General features: G+C 40.1%; 1 protein-coding gene across 1 annotated transcript in view; it reads left to right on the top strand.

Moving 5' to 3' along the window:
- The window catches only part of PCNX2 (pecanex 2), a 312,991-nt gene that overhangs the window by 81,591 nt on the left and 208,369 nt on the right, over positions 1 to 23,031 (top strand). Inside the window, exons 13-15 of the mRNA XM_007989814.3 lie at positions 7,017 to 7,188; positions 16,447 to 16,557; positions 17,688 to 17,779. Coding sequence (XP_007988005.3) covers positions 7,017 to 7,188; positions 16,447 to 16,557; positions 17,688 to 17,779 — 375 coding nt within the window. The remainder of the gene's footprint in view (positions 1 to 7,016; positions 7,189 to 16,446; positions 16,558 to 17,687; positions 17,780 to 23,031) is intronic.

Below are 23,031 nucleotides of genomic sequence, written 5' to 3'. Positions count from 1 at the left end.
TAATTAATTTGCTTACACAGATTTCTAAGTAGATTAGTCTCTGATTTGGGTTGACATTTCTCCAGTACTTCTAATGAAGAAACAAAATATGGTAGCTATAAAATATTTCCTGTTGCAATCTGACTGAACCATGTGGGTATTTAGAAGACAGATTTATTATCTCCCATTCGTAGATGGAAAGCTTTAGAAAGGAGATGGTCAGGAGCGGGAACCCAGGTTTGGGACACAGAGATGGTTCTCAAGCTTGCTGCTAATTTTTATTCATAATGGGCTGTGAAAGGAACCAAACTGCTTTTCAGACTGCACTACTTTGCACATTTGTGGAGGGTAGCTATTAATAAATTCAGCCAATTTTTGCTCTTAGAGTGATTGACAGACCTTTCTTTTTTGCTTGCTTCTAAGAGCACAGGTGGCATATTTTGAGCAAGTTGTTAAAATCAGAAGATAGTGAAATGAAAATAAAATTTTTGCATAACACTGTGTATTTCAGTTTTAAATGCAGAATTAATAATAATGGCATGACAACAGGTATGATACAGTAGCCCCTGGGGTCAAAAGAAATTAGTTTGATTCTAAAAGAAAATAGGTCTAGGAGAGCTTAGAAAGATTAGGAGTTGGATACTGTCTAACTGAAACTTTGCAATTTGAGGATCAGAGATGGCAATATGTTAATGGGGAATGAAGATATTAATTTGCTTACACAGGTGTCCATCTAGGACTAACTGACAGTAACCACTAATAATAACCCAGAAAGCAAAGTTCAGTAGAATATCCAAGAGGCAGTGAAAAACTAGAGCTGTGTGCCCGGGATCACCTGGGCAAGGCAGAGGCAGAGCTCCATTTCCCACCTCCCCTCTACTGGCTGGGACAGCACCTGGTAATCTGCATTTTTACACACTCCCGGGTCATTATGGTGGAGGCAAACACAGATCACACGTTGAGAAATATTGGAGTAACCAAAAGCATACAGGGTTCATATTTGAATCCAGCCTTACCATGTGTAAGCTGTGAGAGCCTGGGAAACTTACTTCTCTCAATCATAGGCTTTTCATCTGCAAAAGAGGAATAAATAATAAAACAGGATTGCAAGAGAAGGAAACAATGTAGCATCCCTGAGTGTTTAGCACAGTATCTGGCCCTGAAGCACTTAGCAATTGTTAGCAGTATTTTTATGTTTGTGCAAAATATGGATAATCAGAATAATATCAGTTGGATTTAATAAAAGAATGCACTGGGCGGCTGGGCACAGTGGCTCACGCCTGTAATCCCAGCACTTTGGGAGGCTGAGGTGGGTGGATCACAGGGTCAGGAGTTCAAGACCAGGCTTGCCCAGATGGTGAAACCCCGTCTCTACTGAAAATACAAAAATTAGCCGGGCGCAGTGGCAGGTGCCTGTAATCCCAGCTACTCGGGAGGCTGAGGCAGAAGAATCGCTTGAACCTGGGTAGCAGAGGTTGCAGTGAGCTGAGATCACGTCACTACACTCCAGCCTGGGTGACAGAGTGAGACTCTGTCTAAAAAAAAAAAAAAAAAAAAAAGAAGAGTGCACTGGGCAATGTATGTAGTATGCCCAGTACAGGCTTTAGCGTATACTAGAGTATACTAAGTATACTAAGTCCTCTGTAAATGTTTCCTTCCTCTTTACATATGTGTCTTGATTCCTTACAGTACAAACTGCAAAGAGTGAGGGCTACAGCTTGTTATGCATTCTATTCAATTAACTGTTGCTGCTATTCAGTGAAGACATTTGGTATCTACTTCAAGTTATATAGAAAAGTATTAGGAATTATTTTTTGTAAGTAAACCTTTTATTTTAGAATAGTTTTAAATCTACAGAAAAATTGGGAAAGTGGTACTGAGAATGTCTGTATACCCTGTTCCCAGTTTCACTGTATTAACCTCGTGCATTAGTCACAACATTATACATTTGTTGCAATTAATGGACCAATATTGATACATTATTATTAAAGTCCACATTTTATGGCCGGGCGCGGTGGCTCAAGCCTGTAATCCCAGCACTTTGGGAGGCCGAGACGGGCGGATCACGAGGTCAGGAGATCGAGACCATCCTGGCTAACATGGTGAAACCCCGTCTCTACTAAAAATACAAAAAACTAGCCGGGCGAGGTGGTGGGCGCCTGTAGTCCCAGCTACTCGGGAGGCTGAGGCAGGAGAATGGCGTAAACCCGGGAGGCGGAGCTTGCAGTGAGCTGAGATCCGGCCACTGCAGTCCAGCCCGGGCTACAGAGCAAGACTCCGTCTCAAAAATAAAAATAAAAAATAAAGTCCACATTTTATTCAGATTTCCTTGGTTTTTACCTAGTATCCTTTTTCTGCTTGAGGTTCCCATCCAGGGCACCAAATTACATTATAATAGCTACCAGGTCTCTGTAGGCTCCTTTTGGCTGTGATAATTTCTCAGATTTTCCTTAAGCCTGAAAAAAAATTAGTCTGATTCTAAAAGGAAACAGTTTCTGGGCAACTTAAAAATATATATAGGGTGAGGTGGATACTGGAAGAAATCCGAGGAACATAGACTGGCAATATACTAATAGCTTTTGATGACCTTGACAGTTTTGAGGACTCGTCAGGTAGTTTATACACATTTCTCAGTTGGGATTTTTCTGATGTTTATCTCATGATAAGAATGGGATTATGGATTTCAGGAGGAAAACCACAGAGGTAATATGTTATATGGATCACATCACATCAACGGGACAAGTTATCAATATGATTTGTCTCTGCTGTTGTTGACCTTGATTACCTGGCTAACGTAGGGTTTATCAGAGGAATGATTTTGAATGACATGAAATAATTTCCCAATACTCAATCCTAAGAAATAAGAAGGTCAACTTGGTTTTAGTGGATCTTGATGAAAAGCTCTCAAATAATATTCAATTGTGTCTTTGCTCAAAATGGTACTATTTAAAACAGAAACCATTGCAAATGATACTTAACCTCTACCATTGATTAAAGGCAGAATGTAGATCACCACTCTTTCTGCTCTCTTTCACTGCCTTTGAGGGCAGTGCTGAGACAGGAGGAAAATACGTGAACTAGGAGGTAGCAGAATGGAGTGCCCTGGAAGCACTTGATGAACACTTTGATGCCCATTTCATTGCCGTCTTGCCTGGACAACTGCATCTGCCATTTTGTCATGGTTCACAGATCTGAAAGTTACGAAGTTGGACCTAACATAAATTGTTCTGCAGAATTCAACGATAAACTAAGCTTAAACAATCATATTTGCCTATTTCTTTTCAATTTTTAAAGTAGCCTATCACATTTCTGCTATATTTAAATTGACATTGCATCTTAATATCTCAATAGTAACCAGTTGAGAATTATTTAACCCTTTGCCTGCTGCTTCTCTTCCATACGAAGAGAATTCTTTAAAATATTTCGAATTCTCTTGTATATACAAAGTGTGGATCATAAAATAGTTGCTGCTTAGGGTCGCAGTGGGGTGATGGGTGCCCACCCCCAGCTGTTCTTGTTTGCTCCACATACAACGGGAACCAAAGAGCATTACGAATGTTTAGGATGGCTCTGAATGCACAAGTGAACTGCTAAAGCTAAAGTAAAAATGAAATCATCGACAACCACCAAAAAATAATGTTTAATTAAACTAACCGACACCATTGTGAGAAACCACAAAACACAGCAAACCCTTGTGGCAGTGATGAGACTTCAACGTACGTGACCATAATGTCACAGGGCAACAGCAGAGAAACGGGCAGGGAATGTCTGGGTTTTCTACACCTTCTGCAGGTAAAGAGCCCTGTTCTCTGCCCAGAGTCCTTTGGAAAAACTGACGCCCTAAGACTATCACAGATGCTTTCCTCATTCTCTGAATTTGCTTCGCATGAGTAACGTTCACATTCTGTGTTTAAAGAGTGACGATTATGAATGAAATGTTGTGATGTCAGGCTGAGTCCTTGGGTCTGGAGAATCCAGTGCCACATGCATGCCTCCCCATGGTCAGTGGAGGAAGCCAGGCAAATGGGGCTCCAGTCCTTACTCTGCCATGCCGTTTTCTGTGGGTGAGGCCTGGGACAGTTTCTTCATCCTTATGTCTCAGTTTAGTCTTATCAAAAGGAGAATAGTATGTGCTTCTCAGGGTGTTCTGAGGGTTTGCTACATGAATACGCTTGAAGTGCGTAGGACACTCAGTGCCTGGGATGCAGGAAAGGCCAGACAAACATTAGCTGTTGTGGCTGTTGTTGTTTTACATCAGTTGTCAAAAAGAGTAGCTGGTCAGGAGAGGGAGGCAGCAGTGAGCTATGATCATGCCACTGCACTCCAGCCTGGGTGACAAAGCAAGATTTTTTCTTTTTTCAAATAAAAAAATGCTGAATGTGGGAGAGACAGGAACATCTGTCAACTCAGCAGGTGTCAGGGGCTGTCTGCTGTTCCGGGGAATGAAGCCTGGAGCTGGCACATGCAGCAGAGCTGAGAGAGAGGATGGAGGCAGCCTGGCCAGGCTGTGCACAGACCTCAGGTGATTCCCCTTGAGGCTAAGCCGTGCGCCTCTACAATTTTCCCAGACACCCCAGCTCCCTTATAACAAAAACCTTTTTCCCCCCCTTCACAACAACAGAACATTCGAAGCAGCTGACCCTTCCACTGTCTCTAAGAGGATAATTAGGATGGCCTCATCACTTAGCCACACTCACTGCTGCTTGCCACAGGCAGGACTCCTGGAGTTTTTGTTTGAGTCTTGAACCTTGCTCCTTCTCTGCACTGAGACTAGCACTTGGGTCATGAGATGGCTTATGGAGGTAGGGCTGATGGAAAATGCAAATGTGCACGGAGATCTGCTTTTGTGCAATAGCCTTGCAAGGTGCTCCACAGCTGAATTCCATTGGTGCTCCCCACAGTGTATTTTAAGGTTAAAAGCAGATGGGGACTGGTGGTGTCAAGTGAGTTTTTAAGAGATTATGATCAGACTTCAGCTGGTGGAGCTACTGGAATTTTTCTATTGAAAAAATTAAAAAATCAGTCCTTAGGAGATTTGATGATTGATTCATATGTGGAAGTAGGAATTGAAGAGCAGGGACATTTTATTAGCAGGTGTTCTCAGAAACTGAGGCAAACAGAAGTAGTGACCAGGCACAGTGGCTCAGGTCTGTTATCCCAGCACTTTGGGAGGCCGAGTCGAGCGGATCACCTGAGGTCGGGAGTTTGAGACCAGGCTGGCCAACATAGTGAGACCCCATCTGTAGTAAAAATACAAAAAATTAGCCAGGCATGGTGGCAGGTGCCTGTAGTCCCAGCTACTCAGGAGGCTGAGGCAGGAGAAAGACCTGAACCCGGGAGATGGAGGTTGCAGTGAGCCAAGATCATAACACTGTACTCTAGCCTTGGGCGACAGAGTGAGACTGGGTCTCAAAAAAAAGTGGTTTATGTGCCTTGCATTAGCAAAATGCTTAGTATGGTTTGGGGACCCAAAACATAGGATGGGAAAATGTGGTAAAGCAGGAACACGGTGATGAGGGCAGGCTCTCTGTAACAGTGCTGTAAGTTGTGTTTCATAAATTACAGATACAAAGAAAACCTCCCCATGCCCAGTAAAGTTTGACTTGGAAGATTCAAAATAGTATCTCAGACTTGTTAAAGGTCAAAGACTTTTAGTTTTTAGAATAATATATTTTTAACCTTTTAATACAAGAAAAAACTCAGAGCAAGTGGAAAGTAGCTATTTAATTATATTTCCTAAACCATGCCAGTTTGAGGAAATGTCTCATTTGCATGTGTATTTGTATACTGCATCATTATTTATACCAACAAATTTATTTTGCTATTCACTTGATGAGAAATGCATTTAGATGGAACATGGGCTTTAGTTTCAGTTTTAAAAAATGCAACAAAAGTATTCCCATACCCATTAATCTATGACCTAGTTGGATTCAAAAGGAAATTTCATAAGAGTAGAAGTATTCTTAAGACTGAGCCTGGACTCTGGGCCAAACATAGCCAGCCTCCATGGACAGACTGTGTTTTCCTTCCTCTTAAAAGATGGTCTCAGAATAGGACGATTTCTATTATAGAAGCAGTGGCAATTTAAATTGCATTTCTAAATATAACATGTTCAAGGCAGTGACTTTAAAAATTCACATCTGAAACCATATCACTTTAATCCTTCCTTTTTACACTCGAGGCAGTTCATGAATTGCAAAAGACATTTTTCCCAATTCATTTTCATTGTGTTTTCCCCCCGAATCTTATAAATTGTGCATTGATTTAGGAGATGTAAATTTTTTGTTGGCTTTTGCCCTGGAAAGTTGATGTTGTATCTTTTCCTTAATTTTTCTATCCATTCAAGAAGAATAAAAAGTAAACTTTGCCTCATAACAATAGGTATAGGGATAAGATCAGGTCTGCTAAATATTTGGTACCCCTCACAGGGAAATGCTTTGTACGCAGTATAAATAAGACATTTTTAAAGCTGAATGACTCCACTGTGCTACACTGAGACATTTTATGTAATCTCTGCAGGTATAACTTTGTACCCCTATGGTCTTGCTTTCTAAGATACTAGGAAATTAAAGCCCACAAATTATAATTCTATTTCTTATTAATAGTGGCACCCAAGTGTAGAGCAAACAGTGGTTTAAATTAGTTTTGCACTCGAAATGAACAAGATGAATGGAAGTTTCACTGTTAGGGAAAGCATTGAATTAGATCTAGATTTTCTCTCAGGATGGTAATTAAATTTTCAGGTAAATCTTGTTGAGATTGATAGGCATAACTTTTTTTTGATAGTCTTATTCTGGTTTGACAGAATAAGAATCAGACTTTTTTCTTTTCTTTTGTTCCTGTTTTTTTTTTTTTGTTTTGTGTGTGTGTGTGTGTGTGTGTGTGTGTGTGTGTGTGTGAATTGTGAATTGTGGTGGTTGGGGGAAAATGTGTTATATGGTATAAGTTATAAGATATAGTGTAAATTACTAATTATGAGGCTTTTGTCATTTAATCAAAATAAAAGGTACCATTCAGAAATTGTGTTTGTTTTCTAGGGACACAACCAAATCATAACGTATAGCAGACCAATCTATTTTTGTGTGCTGTGTGGCCTTATTTTGCTTCTTGATACAGGGGCCAAAGCCAGGCACCCTCCCAGTTACATTGTGTATGGCCTGAAGCTCTTCTCTCCAGTGTTTCTCCAATCAGCTAGGGACTACCTAATAGGTGAGTTAATTACGGGCTTGTGGGGAAGAATATGGTGGGTGGGGGTATGTCTCCCTCTTGTCTTCTGAATTTCTAAGCTTCCTTACTTGATTATTGGGTGAAGAGATGTGTATTTTCCTCTCGGCTCACGTATCTACCGAAGACTGACTGGGAGCCCAAGCCTCAAGGCATCCAACTGTGGAATTATTTTTAAAGGATTTTGATATTTATGACCAAGAAGTTGCAGCACTATAATGTCCATTATAATAATACCCACTTTAATAATGCCCATCTGGGCTGGGCACGGTGGCTCACGCCTATAATCCCAGCACTTTGGGAGGCTGAGGCCGGTGGATCACCTGAGGTCAGGATTTCAAGACCAGCCTGGCCAACATGGTGAAACCCCGTCTCTACTAAAAAGATACAAAAAAATTAGCAGGACATGGTGGCACATGCTGGTAATCACAGCTACTCAGGAGGCTGAGGCAGGAAAATCGCTTGAACCTGGGAGGCGGAGGTTGCGGTGAGCCGAGATCACGCCATTGCACTCCAGCCTGGGCGACGAGTGAAACTGTTTCTCAAAAATAAATAAACAAATAAAAAAAAATGCCCATCTGCAGAATAGTTGTTATGGTGCCTGCTGGGGATGGTTTTGCCATCGGGGTAGCAGCATGAATGGGCATGGTTCTCAGTCCAAGCGGAGACCTGGATACTCAGATCACCCAGTCTTCCACCAATCCCTTTGCTTGACTTAAGGTTGAGGCAGTATTTGATATAAAATGCTCTGTTTAAACGAGTCACGTGCCTACTATCTGGTTTTGAGTCCTGACTCTGGAGCCAAACTGCTGATGGTTTGAATTCCAGCTTTGCCACTCTACTAAGTACATGACTTTGGGTAAAACTTAACTGTGATATAAAGGCAAAAATATTGGCCACCTCAGAAATTACTGAAAGTTTTCAATGAGTTGGTATACTTTGACATAGAGAACAGTGCTGGGCACCAAGCATCAGCTGTTGTTGTCCCTATTATGCAAAGTGGTTGCTCCGATATTGACCTGACTGCATATGCTCTGAGAATTCTTGCAGAGACATCCAGGGGTTTGCACACCTGCCAATTTGTTATTGTCTGTGATCACATTGACCAACTGAGTTGATAAAGGGTAACTTCTACCAACATAACTAGCTGGATCTCTCGCTTGCCAGCTAGAAATCTTACTCAAGAGACTGTCAAAGCCTCTGGTCCCACATCATCCTTTCCCAACCTCCGTGACAGCCCTCCCGAATCTCTCTAGTGGAACTAGGGAGAGTGCCCAGGTATGGTGTAAGCTTTGTTTGTGCTCCCTATAGGTGAAAACCCTGGTAGGCACTCCACCCTCCGGCTTCCTGTTCTTCTTCCTGCTGCATTGGTACTGAACTCTTCACTCTTTACTCCCCCCATGCCCAACCCACCACAAGCCCACCTTTCTATACATCCTCAACACATCTTTTCCTATTACATCATGTGAGAAGCAGAGTAGCTACTTCTTTTTTTTTCTTTTTTTTTGAGGCAGTGTCTCACTCTGTCTCCCAAGCTGGAGTACAGTGACACGATCTTGACTTACAGCAACCACCACCTCCTGGATTCAAGCGATTCTCCAGCCTCAGCCTCCCAAGTAGCTGGAATTACAGGCATGTGCCACCATACCTGGCTAATTTTTGTATTTTTAGTAGACATGGGGTTTCCCCATGTTGGCCAAGCTGGTCTTGAACTCCTGACCTCAAGTAATCCGCCCACCTCAGCCTCCCAAAGTGCTGGGATTACAGGCGTGAGCCATCGTGCCTGGCCAGAGTAGCTTCTTAATGCCAAAGGGTTACGCACCATGCTTTGGAGAACCTCTGAGTTCAATTAGGAAACAGAAACATGTTGGGAAAAAAATAACAGATCCATAATTTGATCTCCCAGTCAGTGCCCTCCTGCCCAAGAATATTTGCTTCTATCCTTCCTGATTTTTTTAGTTTACTTTTTTTTCAGTCCTATTGGTTGGAGCAAACACATACACAAGAAAGGCCTTCTGTCATTCTTATTATTTTATAACTTAGCGAGCCCATATTCCTCACTAAGTCGGCTGCAATGAAGAAATCACAGTTTGAGTAGACAGAGATGCTCACTCATGATCGCACACTTTGCAGGGCCATCCTTTCCTGCCATCTTTTTGCAAACAGCAGTGTTGGAGTCCACAGCTCAAGGGCACACAAGGACCTGGAGATTAGAGAAGGAGAATGTATAAAATAATTTTGGAAGATGTCCAAGAAACAGAGTTGTCTATGTCAAAATGCTGCCTTTTCTCTCTCTGCACTCCACACTCCATCTTGGGCACCCCCAGCCATCTTTTCCTGGGATCTTGAATGTGGGTTAGTGTTGATAGAGTGCCACCTCTTACAGGTCACAGGGATCTGTGGCTTGAGCTGGAGACGTAACTACTGTGACCCCTTCTCACCTCCTTATCACACATTGTGTGGTCCCTTCTCATCTCTGTCTCACACAGTGTGTTCCTTCTATTTGGAAGCTGTTTTGCGGCCTCCCCTGCCCTTCATTATGCTGGCTTATAACACCTTATTTCCGTAAGTTTGACCCTATTGTCTGTCCTCTCACTACCCACGCTTTCATAGTCCTTAGTCCATTTTCTAGCAATCTGCTCGCATTGTTAATACTGAAACGATGCCTGTCTCTCTCACTAGCTTATTTGCTCGGAAAAGGCAAGGCAGAGACCCTGCCTACTTTCTTACCACTGAATCCTTAGCAGTGTCTGGCATTTAGAGGCACTAAATAAACATCTGTTGAAAGGATGAACTAATAAATATAAAAGTCTGTGTTTTTGTTTTGTTTTGTTTTTGTTTTTTTGAGACGGGGTCCATCTCTATTGCCCAGTAGAGTTCAGTGGCCCAATCTAGGCTCACTGCAATCTCTGCCTCCTGGGTTCAAGCGATTCTCCTGCCTCAGCCTCCCAAGTAGCTGGGATTACAGGCGCGTGCCATCATACCTAGCTAATTTTTGTGTTTTTAGTAGAGATGGGGTTTTGCCATGTTGGCCAGGCTAGTTCCGAACTCCTGACCTCAGGTGATCCACCCGCCTCGGCCTCTCAAAGTGCTGGGATTACAGACGTGAGCCACTATGCTTGGCCGAAAGTCTGCTTTAAGTACTAAGGAGATTAATGTGCAATAACTTTCGGAATACTTCCCATTCGTAAGTCAGAGAAGGCTACAGTCCGTTTGGACCGTTTAACTCAGCTCTTAGAATAAGTAGGGACTTAATAAGTGCCTTTGCCAATAATCTGTAGAAAGAAGTTTGGGGGCACGAAAAGCATGATGTGTCTTCCATTTACAAATTGCTTTTATGTACATTGGTCTCTCCCTCATTCCTGGTTTTTAAAATTTTTATTTACTACTGTAAAAAAGTCAACTTTGGAATAAGTGTAGTTGTCTTGGTGTGGTAAACTTACAATGGCATTGGAATGTGAGATGTTATTAAAGCTCAAAAAGTAAGACCTTAATGTCTTAAATAATTGGTAAAAGTCTAAGATTTTACTTTTAGCAGTAACCCTTGTTCTAGAATATCCTACTAGGTATGCATATTCTTATTTTATTTTAGTTTTTATATCAATTTCATTAGGGATTGGAGAGGGAACATTCTTATCTTTTTCACTGGAATTCCCTTTCCCTCATTAAAGCTTCTCCCTAATACATATTTTTGTTTGCTTGTCAACAGTGACAAGTAAAAATGGCGATAAAAAATCCAGCAAGCTGATTAAATAACTTCTGGGGTAAAGATAAATAGAAAAATAGAACAATAGCAATCCCTATGGAATGAATGTGTTAAACATACAAATTTGCACTGAGCAGGAAAAGGTTGCGAAACAAATTTAGAACAAATGGGAGACAAAGGAAAGAGGTAGAGGCTTACACTATTTTTCTGACTTTATGAGGGAACACAAGGGCAACTTAAAGTCATTTCTTCTTTGTGCACCTTATTCTCTCTACTCCCTCCACTAGCAAGGGATGTGAGCAGTCTAAAGCTGCTGCCACTGCTATATGGAGGAACTAGCAAGGAGAGAAGAAAAACATTAGGAGAAAACAAAGGGTTATTAGGAGGAAAAAGAAGTGTACAGCTCTAGGAAGTGTAATACTTCCTAGAGCCGCTGTAACAAAGTACTCCCCACTGGGTGGCTTGGAACAACAGAAGTTAATTGTCTTGCAGTGCTGGAAGCCAGAAGTCCAAACTCAAGGTGTTGTCCAGGCCATGCTCCCTGTGAAAGCGCTAAAGAAGGACCTGTTCCGGGCCTCTCTCCTTGGCTTGTAGATGGCATTCTTCTCCTGTGTGTTTATATGGTCTCCCCTGTATGCGTGTGTGCCTCTATGTCCAGATTTCTCCTTTTCATAAGGACACCAGTCATATTGAATTAGGGCCCAGGTGGACACTAAGGGCCTCAGCTTAACGCAATAATCTGCAAAGACCCTATTTCCAAACAAGGTCACATTTAGAGTTACTGGGGTTAGAACTTCCACACCTTTTATGGGAACGTAATTCAGCCCATAACGAGGAGCGTTTAAGAAAAAGGACAAGGCAGAAGGAAGAATTACGTCCATGTGACATCGTTTCCCATGGATTTATCGTGCTTCTCATGCTGTGTTGGGTGCAAGTGGTCCTCCTCTGGCAGGTGCTAGGGAACATGGAGTATTTCCTAGAGCAGTGTCTTGTTGGTGATGTTTTGGTTACCCACTGCCACTCCTGGTTTCTGCAATTAAACCATCACCCTGTCAGAGCGGGAGGAGGGGCAGAGGAGAGGGATAGACAAGGAGCAAGGCCAGTCCAGTATCAGCAGCTCCTTCTGCCTCTTTGTGCAGAAGAGATCAAATGCCTGAGCCAGTGGTATGAGAGGAGTCAGGTGGACATGGGGCAGGTGGGAAGGATGGAGAAACTCCTTGTCATGTATAATGCAAGGAGAGAAGCATCTCAAAGAAGAAGGAAACGTCAGATGATTGAAGGAGGAGAAATTCAGGTGAATTAAGGAGGTAGAAGTACAGAATAATATTCCTACGTAATTTCTTTTTCTTTTATGATCCCTCATATATGTTCAGAATATTACTCTGTGCACTTTTCTTTTCATTATAAGAAAAAATGCTCTTTATTTTTATTCCCAGGAATAAGGTGAAAGTTATTCGTCCGCAGTCATTTCCTGTGTTCAGTCAGAGACTGGTGACCTCTGGCTGGAATTTACATTACTTTCCGTTTGGGAAGCTTCAGCAAAAGCCTCTGAGTGAGACTGGCTTTGCAATTATCCTATGGGTGAGAAAGTCAAAAAGGTCTCTGATTCTTAGTACCATGTTTCAAAAGGAGCAGTAACAAAACTAGAGCGTGCCTGGAGGAGTGTGTAGCCACATGGTCTATATGGGGTCTGGAAACTGGGTAATGGAACTGGGAATGTCCAACCCAGGGAAGAAACACTTGAGTGCTAGAGGTACACACAACAGCTTCAGATCCTTACAATGCTGCCGGGTTGAAGGGGAGGGATTTTATTCTCTTTTGTAGCCGTAACAACTAGTTCCAGCAGATAGAAGGTGGATTACAGCTCAGTACAGAGAAGCCAGTGAAACAGTTTGGGTTAGAGCTGCCCCACAGTAGAGTAGGTGTTGCTTAGTGAAATGAGTTCTCTGGCATGGAAAAACTTCAGGCAAGATGAAATGTCCATCAGTTGTAGCCTGCGTCCAAGCACTGGGTGGGTTCTTTATCAAATGGCCACTGCTCTGTGTTTTTTGTTTTTGTTTTTCTCAGACCTGAGAGTTTTATGTTGTATTTTTGGTCCTTAGGTTTATAAATCCCTGACAACAATCATGCATCTTCAATAATGGAGATGGTAACTTTGGAGATAAATGAGGTTTTAGAACCAATTACTGGATTGTACTCACCTTTCCCTAAACACCCAGACGTCCCATTTCTGTGTCTTGTTTAAAGGTTCATTTCTTGGCCTCAGTCCGTATGAGGTCAATTAGTTAATACACAGATAGAGCATATTGAAGACACACAATATATACATTCACATTGACTTCAGAGGCTTTAGTTTTATCTCTGTGCCATTTTAATTCTGCCTGCTTGCCCCTCAAACCTGCAAATATGGTAATTTATATCACTCACATTTGATAAAAATGTGATAAATCAAATCACATTTGATAAAAAGTAGCTTAAGCTACTATATTTTTATTTATGAATTTTGCTTAAAAAGAAATGGAACTGTGCCAGAAGTTTCTGCCTTGACTATAATTATTAAGGAAAATAAAAAGTGAGAAGGAAGTGAGAGAAAATTATAGACCCACTCAGTGTGCTCACAGAAAATGTTTGTTCACAGGAAAAATTATGAACAGCCACAAAGACTTTAATTTTTCACTTCTGGGAAAAAAAAAGAACAAAATAATTTCAGCAAATTTCAAGTGTCATTTTCCTAAAGTCCTGGTAACATAACAAGCATTTGGCTGCTTTTTCCTTCACGTTCAGTGCAACCTGACAGATGAGACACATGGACTCCCTCTTCCTCCCATTCCACCTCCACGACATTTATTTTAAAGACTAGAGCTTTCCTCCTCCAGTATGTTTTGGAGAGGATCTAGTGCATGGGCCTCTCTGTTGACTGCTGTTCTTCCTGTGTTGTTTCATTAAGTTCCAATTCTACACCCACAGCCGGAGTATCTCCAGGGATGACTTTCTGATATTTCTTACCACTTTATCTTCCTCGTGCCATTTTTCACTGTCCTCTAATTCTTCTCACTTCTTTGGGTTTTGTTGCATTGGCTAATGTATTTCTTATACAGAATACCTCTTTATCCTTGATTTACCAAATAGCTCCCAATATTTGGCTTTGTCTTTCATGTGATTCCAACCTAGACTTTTCCCTGTAGTTCTTCATTCTCAGAGTAGTTTTTGTCACACAGGCATACAGCATTTTGAAAGGTAAATAATAGATCTCATTGGACCTTCCATCTGCCCCGATCTGGAATTGGCAGATATAGCATAGCACAAAATTGTCATTGCTGGGTTTTGACCCCAAAGTAAAGAGAAGCTCTTCTCAGTTTGTTTGAAATTTCATGGAATTTTGTGGATTAAAATTTCTATGTTCATGACTATATGTTCTGTAATCAAATTTCTGTTTATTTCTTGTATCTATGGAAACTGAAAAAGAAATTATGTCTTATATAGTTATGTCTAGCATATCAGTATTTGTGCCTTTTTGTCTGCATTGATTGAAAAATAAACTGCTTTCGGGTGCTCTACTTTTTTACAATATAGTTGAAATCTTGCCACAAAAATGATCACAACAAAATCACCACCTATATCAAAACATGGCACCAACACCAACCACAGCCCCTACTATCGTAGATAGCCATGTTCATGACATAACATTTTTCTTTCACAAAGAGTTGGAACAGTTCCTCAGTACTTTGTTCTATAGTGAATTTTAACCAACCTTTTTTTTTTTTTTTAAATATACTTTAAGTTCTGGGATACATGTGCAGAACCTGCAGGTTCGTTACATAGGTATACCAGCTTCTAAAAAGAGAACTTCAACATCTTTTGTGGGAACAGAATTCAACCCGAAACAAGGAGCATTTCAGAAAAAGGACAAGAGAGAAGCAAGAACTAAGTCCATGCAATATTATTTACCATCTTATGGCCAAAGGTGCTATTGTGCCCATTTTAAATAACCCAATAATATGAACCAACTATTTTAATCAAATATTCAGAGAATGGGTTGTGCAAATGCTCTCATCCCTACAATGCCACTATGGGAAGTTAACATTTCCCAGTTTTCAGAAATAGCTGAAACAGCCTCACTTGCCATCCTCCTCTGTGAGGAGGAGGCAATTCACTGTGGTTTGTGCATATTTTCGGACATAGTTCCAACGTCTAGTTTCCTTAGTTTTATTAAGGTTTACCAGTACCTAACTTCATTGACATACAACCCAATGATCAGGGACAGAAAGGAAGACAGATGTCTTATGGCACTGCTAATGGGAGTTTCTGTGTTTCTCTGAAACCCAGCTTCAGTAGAATTCAGCAAGAGGCAACAGTAGGAAAGTTGCTGTAAAATGCAGCTCTACTGTAGTTTTCCTCCTCTAACAAAATAGTTCTCTGAAACATTGAATTATAACCTACACATGTTTTCTCCAGTTCTGCAATGGCATCATTCTGATGGGAGGTAGCATAAGCTCCCTCTCCTCAGCCAAGAGCACCTTCGTCTACCACGTGATCCATCTACCCTAGAATCCGTGTCACATTATCACCCAGTGCTGAGTCAGGTTCCCACTTGACAGCCTTGAGCTCTGACTTAACTCTGAGTTTCCAATTGGTATTTAGGATGTAAAAGACTCCGAGTTACTCAAGTGCTTGAGGGTACAGAAGCGCAAAGCAAGGACACTCCTTGGCCCCAATTTTTGCTCTCCTCTTGCATGCAGGAAGAGATTTCCATAATTACTATCCTGTGATTTTTTTTGTCTGAGAGGCAGAGTCTTGCTCTGTCGCCCAGGCTGGAGGACAGTGGCATGATCTCGGCTCACTGCAACCTCAGTCTCCTGGGTTCAAGTGATTCTCCTGTCTCAGTCTCCCGAGTAGCTGTGATTACAGGCACGTGCCACCACGCCCGGCTAATTTTTTTTTTTTTTTTTTTTTTTCAGTAGAGATGGGGTTTCGCCATGTTGGCCAGGCTGGTCTCAAACTTCTGACCTCAGGTGATCCACCCATCTCGGCCTCCCAAAGTGCTGGGATTACTGGTGTGAGCCACCACGCCTGGCCTGTCCTGTGTTTTTTTATGTTCCTGTAGTTTTCCCAGTTTCCTTTCTCTTACCCTCATCTCCCCCATGTCCAAGTCTACTCTTTCAAACTGAAGATGATTGTACTGTCACTCACCACCCCTGAAGTCTTTGCTCAGTCCTGGGCTGTGTGCGTTCCTTTCATCAGTACCTCTTTCTCAGGATCAGCTCCTTGTTGCATCCACAGGCACATTTCCATCTCAGTCTCCAGTTTCCTCCGGGTGAGAGGAGTCTGAGATTGCCTCTGTGGACGTTGCAGTGAGCCGAGATCACGCCACTGCACTCCAGCTTGGGTGACAGAGGGCGACTTCATTTCAAAAAGAAGATTGCCTCCAGTATTCCTGGGTGGGATGGTGTGAAAGGGGAGAGAGACAGCACTGCAGCAGGAGCTTTGGCAACACAGTTCCCACAAGCTTATCATCAATTTTGTTTGTTCGTTTTCAGTATTTTTATATTGCTTCCCTGCTATTTCCCTCCTTGGACTCTTCCCGCAAATCAACACTTTCTGCATTTATCTTTTGGAGCAAATTGACATGCTGTTTTTTGGTGGTTCTGGTAAGTTGTTTACATTCTATTCTTCCTGTAAAGGAATCTAGAGTTCAGATAAGGACTAAATAGCCTTAGGCAGGAGAGGAGAGGCTAGATAGTTAGGTTTTCTTTGTCCAGCGCATTTAAATGACTTCAGTTTGGATCAGTCTGGGTGATGATAGGTCTGTCCAGATTTCCTGTAGCCAAATTGGAAGAGGTCCACTTAGCTTGTTTGAGCATAAGCACAGAGACAAGGAAGGGTAGAATTCTCTATGATTTGGAATAGGTTTGAGGCCCTTCAAACTATTCCCTAGAAAAACACTCCATGTGTGTGAATGTGTGTGAGCATGTGTGAGTGGATGTAAAAGTGTATGTGTGTGTGTGTGTGTGTATTTGAGCACATACATGCTCAAGTCTGGGGTGCATCAGTGTGAGCCTGTGGGTTGACATTGTGCTGTGTACTGTGTGTGTACCTACAGAGACAGGTGACCTGTGTCCCTAAACCATCACTGTGACCTTTTAAATGTCATACTTTAGATTCAGGCCAAGGTGGGTATAATCTCACGACATGACATAAATTGCTTAACTTTTCAGCCTACTCATCTATTCTCTAAATGGAAATAAACACGATGACCTCATAGGGTTGCTATAAAGAGTAAATGAAATCATGTGCATAATGCAATCACTGTTACCACCCCCATAACACATACACGTACACACACACACACACACGCACTACGTGGGGACACTTGCTTGTTCCCTTTCCCGTCTCCTCTCTCCTCCTGCCTTCTCCCTCCTTCCTTCTTCTTCCCATTTATTCTATTGAAATTGCTATCCAGGACCTTTTCCTTGAATAGCAGCTTTCAACTGTAAGCCATGAGGTCTCCCTACCTTCATTCTGACACATTCACATAGTCTTTTAAGAACATTGTAAAGCATTCTTTCTGAATACTTTCCTCTTGAATTTTTAGTTAAATGGTAGTCTCTTTCTTGCACCTATGAGTCACCCAGTGCCTTCTGATGGATCCCATAGATGTATTCTTTACCCCTTCAGCAACATCTTATATGTGAATGTGCAACCATCTCTTCGCTGTTTTACATGTGTTGATTTTAAGAATGGCCAGTCAAGAAAAGAACTGTTGATGTTTGTGTTCCAGCTGTGTCTGGGATAACTTCGGCTGTTTACAGCGTGGCCCGGAGCTGCTTGGCTGCCGCCCTGCTCCACGCGGTCTGCTTCAGTGCAGTGAAGGTAGGCGTGAGGACCATGGACCCTCATCCTTCTCCTTGACTCGTTGAATTAACTTATTTTTTTAAACAAATAAATGTTTTCTCCAAAATTACAAGAGAAATAGGATCTGTGCAAATCAGGGAGTGACTGTGTGGCTGAGCGAGGCTTTGGTAGTGTTAGAAGACAGGTCAGGATGCCTAGTTTGCCCAAATATGAAAGGCCCCCCCACCTCCTGGCCTGGCCTCCCCTCTGCAGACGTCTCTCTGCCAGGATCGGTTAGTGGCATTGGGAGGGGCTGCTGCTAAACATGGTGGTCAATGGAACCCATGTGTCTGCCTTCACTTCCTGAAATACCGCTCAAAGGGCAATAAAGGGATACAACTGCTTAAAGCTATATGGACAAGAGGACAGAAGAGGATATGACAGCCACAAAATGTTAGAATCTAGAAAACAGACAGACTATAGACTTAACCAGAAGGGGAAAATGCAAACCTAGCCTGGCTGCAAGGGAAGGCTAAGATGATGAGAAAGCAAGATAAACACTAACTTCAGGAAGACGCAAAGTTGCGTCAGGCAAGAAACGTATCTATTGTAGGTACCTAGCTCGGCTGTGAACCATATTTATGTAGTAATCTGAGTAATCATCATGTTATATCACTAATGGAAGAATGGGGGAGGTGAAGTGTGGTGGAGGAGCTCCAAATCCTATCTTCCATATTAGAAAGTCAGAAAATAACATCTAAATTGAAAAAAACAAATCAAGAAATAGCACAAAAATTATTTTATTTGAAAATATGGAGGTAAATATGGAGAAGAAACAGCAGAACCATTGCCTTCAGGAAGCAGGAATTAGGGCAGGGGTTTTTGTAGGCGGGGACCACTACTGTTTGTTTTCAGTGTTGTAGAGCTGTGGAGTGGCCATTAAGTCTAAAAATAATAGCATACATAATGTCCTCAGGGGCATCTTCAATCAGTAACAAATAAATTAATATTATACATATTTCTGGACTTATGGTTTAATAGTTTAAACCACAGGTACTCCTTTATAAAACAAAAATTAAATGTAAAGGAGTAAATAAAAATAATCGATGTTCCAAAGTGTTTTTAATCTAAATCACATGACATTTCTTAACTCACATTTTTAAAAGATTAACTTAAAACTTATTAAACTGATCAGTGTCAGTGGCAGAAAGGTAATTGTTTATTTCCCTTTGTGAAAGAACGAATTCAACATTTTTCTCTTTCAACATTGCACAGTAATCAATGGAGTAATTATTTATCTTGCTCCTTCTATTCCTACCATATAGATATTTTCTTTCAGAAAAAAGGGGAAGGGCCTGGGAGGAAGGTTTCTCTATCTAATATACAAAGGTAATTTATGTGCTTGTAGTGGCCCTGTTTGTTACCACATTTATCCTATCATGTAGACCAACAATTATCTAATCAGTGTTTCTGGTGTTCTTTCTTTTGACTTATGTTCCTTTATTCAATCATAGGATCCCAGGTATACTTCATTTAGGAAAAGTACTTGGATGGGTATTTTCTGAGTCCTTGTGCTTCTGAGAACATCTTTCCACTGTCTTTTGGTGAAATGGCTGCCTATACAACTCTAGGGTCACAAGTATTTTTCTGCAGGCACCTTAGTATATTGCTCTGTTGTCTTCTAGAATTATTTGCTTGTTCATTAATTTTTAAAAGTCAGGTTTAAAACTCAGCTTTAAAAAATGTCCAGTTTGGTTAGTTTTAATAAATAAATAAATAAAGAATCCTACAATCAAGTTATGAGACCATTTTCACCAACTCAAAAAATTTTCTCGAACTCCTTGTAGTCAGTCTCTTCCCCTACCTCCAACCTCTGGCCACCATTCATCAGATATTCTGTCTTTGAAGCTTCTTTGGAATCAAATCTGTCAGGGCATGGTGTATATACAATAAAATCCACTAATTTCAAGTGTACAGTTAGATGTATTTTGACAACTGTGTATAGACAAGTTACCACCATCACGATCATGATACAAAACATTCCGCCATTCAGAAATATTTTTTCGTGTTCACTTGCAGTCAATCCCCTCCCCACACAATGCTTTTATTTATCCTGAGTGAATACCTGAGTGAGATTGCTAGATCACATGGTAAGTTTTTATTTAACTTTATAAGAAATTGCCAAACTGTTGTCCAGTTTCTGTACCATTTTTCGTTTCCCTACCCTCACATGATCTTTGATTTCCAAGTGTTCCAGGTTCTTGCTAAGACTTAGTACTGTCAGTTTTTTTTTAAATCCATTCTCGTGTGAACCAGTATCTAATGGTAGTTTTAATTTGCATTTCTCTAATAATGAATAGTGTTCAACATCTTTTTGTATGTTTGACATTTGTATAACTTCATTGATGAAAAATTTGCTCGTCTTTTGTCCATTTAAAAATTATGTATATGTCATATTATTAAGACATAAAAGTTCTTTACATAATCTAGATACAAGTCCTTTATCAGATATATGCTGCACACATTTTTTTTTCAGGCTGTGGCTTGTCTTCTCATTTTTTTAAGAGCATATTTTGAAAAGCAGAAGTTTTTAGTTACAATGAAGTCCAATTTATCTAATATTTATTTTATGGTTTATATTTTTTTATATCTTACCTAGAAAACATTTACCTAACACTAAGTCACAAATATTTTTGTACTAGAAGTTTTGTAGTTGTAGCTCTTATATTTAGATTTGAAATCTCTTTTGAGGTGATTTTTGTGTATGATATGAAGTGAAGGTTGAGATTTACTAGTACCCTTTCTCCATTGAATTACCATGGAAACTTTGGAACCAAAAATTAATCATTTCATTGTTCTGTATGCCTTTCTTTATGTTAGTATTACACGGTTTTGATTACTGTAGCTATATAATATGCTTTGAAATCAGATGGTGTGTCTCCCAACTTTATTCTTCTTTTTCAAAATTGTTTTTGCTATTAAAGGTCATATTTCTTTAAAAGTAAGTTTTAGACTATGTTTGCCAATTCCTACCAAAATTTGCAAACATTTTCATTGGGGTTATGATGGATTTGTAGATCAATTTGGGGAGAACTGACATCTTAACAATAACTTTTTGATCCATGGACATAGTATATTGTTTCATATACCACAATCTTTGTCTTTGTTACTTCCTCTCAGATCAGGAATATTTTGTACCTTTCAACCTACAACTATTGCACCTTTTTGTGCATTATATGTTATTTTAAATGGCATTGTGTTTTATAATTTAAATTTTCAATTTTTAAGTAATACTAAATACAATTTATTTTGTAGTATTTCAGCTTGTATCTTGCAAGCTTGCTTAGCAGACATATTAATTCTGGTAGCTTTTTAGTAATTTCTTTGAGATTGTCTACCATAGATTGTCATGTCTGTCAATAAACACAGTTTTGTTTTCCTTTACAGCCTGTATGCCTTTGATTTTTTTTTCTTGCTTTATTGTGGTGGCTAGGACCTCCACAGCAATGTTGACTAAAAGTGCTGAAATCAGACATCTTTGCCTTGCTCCCAAGTTGAGGGGAAAAGTCTTTCACCATTAAGTATGAAGTTAGCTATGGAAATTTTCCAGATGCCCTTTATTGGGCTGAGTCATTTCCCTTAGATTTCTAATTTGCTGAGAGTTATCATCATAAATGATGTTAAATTTTGTCACTGTTTTTTTCTTCTATTGAGAAGACAATAGTGATTTTTTTTAAAGTGATTGATAGGAAGGATTACATAAATTGACTGTTCAGTGTAGAACCAACATTCCATTTAAAGGATGGGACCCATTTGGTCATGCCATATTGTCTTTTTAAATCTGTTGCTCAAGTTTATTTACCAATATTTTGTTGAGAAATTTGATGTCTATGAAGTTTCTAGTTCTCTAATTTTTCTTTTTTTCTTCTTTTTTTTGAGATGGAATCTCACTCTGTCACCCAGGCTGGAGTGCAGTGGCGTGATCTTGACTCACTGCAAGCTCTGCCTCCTGGGTGCATGCCTCAGCCTTCCGAGTAGGTGGGATTACAGGCGCCCCACCACCACACCTGGCTAATTTTTTGTATTTTTTAGTAGAAATGGGATGTCACCATGTTAGCCAGGATGATTTCAAGCTCCTGACCTCGTGATCCACCCACCTCGGCCTCCCAAAGTGCTGGGATTACAGGCATGAGCCACCGGCCCTGGCCTAATTTTTCTTTTCTTGTAATGCTTTGTCTTATTTTGATATTATGTAATGTCTTGATAAAATGAATTGGAAAGTGTTTCCTTTTATATTCTAAAAGAGCTCATATAAAATAGCTCATGTTCTTACTGAACTTTTTTATATCATAATATTTGGTTTTGTTGATCTCTTAGATGGAATATGTGTTCTTTTATACTTTCATTAAGCAGTCAGTTATCTCATAAAGATATTTAAAAATCTTTAAAATTATATTTCATTTACATTATTTTAAAAAATAATTTCTGCAATGTACATTTCTTTGTGTAGATTCATCTTTCTGCTTGCCATCATATTTCTTCTGTCTGAAGAACTTTAAGAAATCTCATGGTGCAGGTCTGCTAGTAATAAAACTTTCAGCCTTTGGCTGAAACATATCTCATTTTGCCTTCACTTTTGAAGGATATCTTCACTGTTACAGAATTCTACTTAAAAGCTTTTTTCCCCTAGTACTTTCAACATGTTCTGTTTTCTTTTGTCTTGTATAATTTCTGATAAAAAAAAATCTGCTGTTATTCCAGTATTTGTTTCTCTGTTAGTAATGTTTCTTTTTTCTCTGACTGCCTTTAAGATTTTCTCTTTGTCTTTGTTTTCAGCCATTTGATAATGCTGTTACTAAGTGTATGGCGTTTATTTTTTATTTTACTTAGGATTCTCTGAACTGTTTTGATTTGTGAGTTGTTTTGGAAAATCTTTAGCCATTCTCATTTCAAATATGTCTTCTGCCTTATTCTATTTTTCTTTTCTTCTTGGGCCTTCAATTACATACATGTTAGATTGTTTAATATTACCCCACATCATTTGTATGCTATAGTCTTTTTTCCACTCTTTTTTCCTTCTTTGCGTTTTAGTTTTAATAATTTTACTGACCTGTCTTGAAGTTCACCAATTCTTTCTCCTGCTGTGTCTAGTCTGATGATAAACTCACCAAAGAACCAACATTTCTATTTGATGTCTGTAGATAGTTTCCATTTTTCTTTTGAAATTACCCATCTGCGCATGAATGATGTCCATCTCTGTCACTAGATTCTTTAACATATTAATCACAGTC

The sequence above is a fragment of the Chlorocebus sabaeus genome, chromosome 25 (genome assembly GCF_047675955.1).
Source record: "Chlorocebus sabaeus isolate Y175 chromosome 25, mChlSab1.0.hap1, whole genome shotgun sequence".
Lineage (NCBI taxonomy): Eukaryota > Metazoa > Chordata > Mammalia > Primates > Cercopithecidae > Chlorocebus > Chlorocebus sabaeus.
The sequence above is the reverse complement of the archived record's forward strand: the minus strand, read 5'-3'. Positions and strand labels throughout refer to the sequence as shown.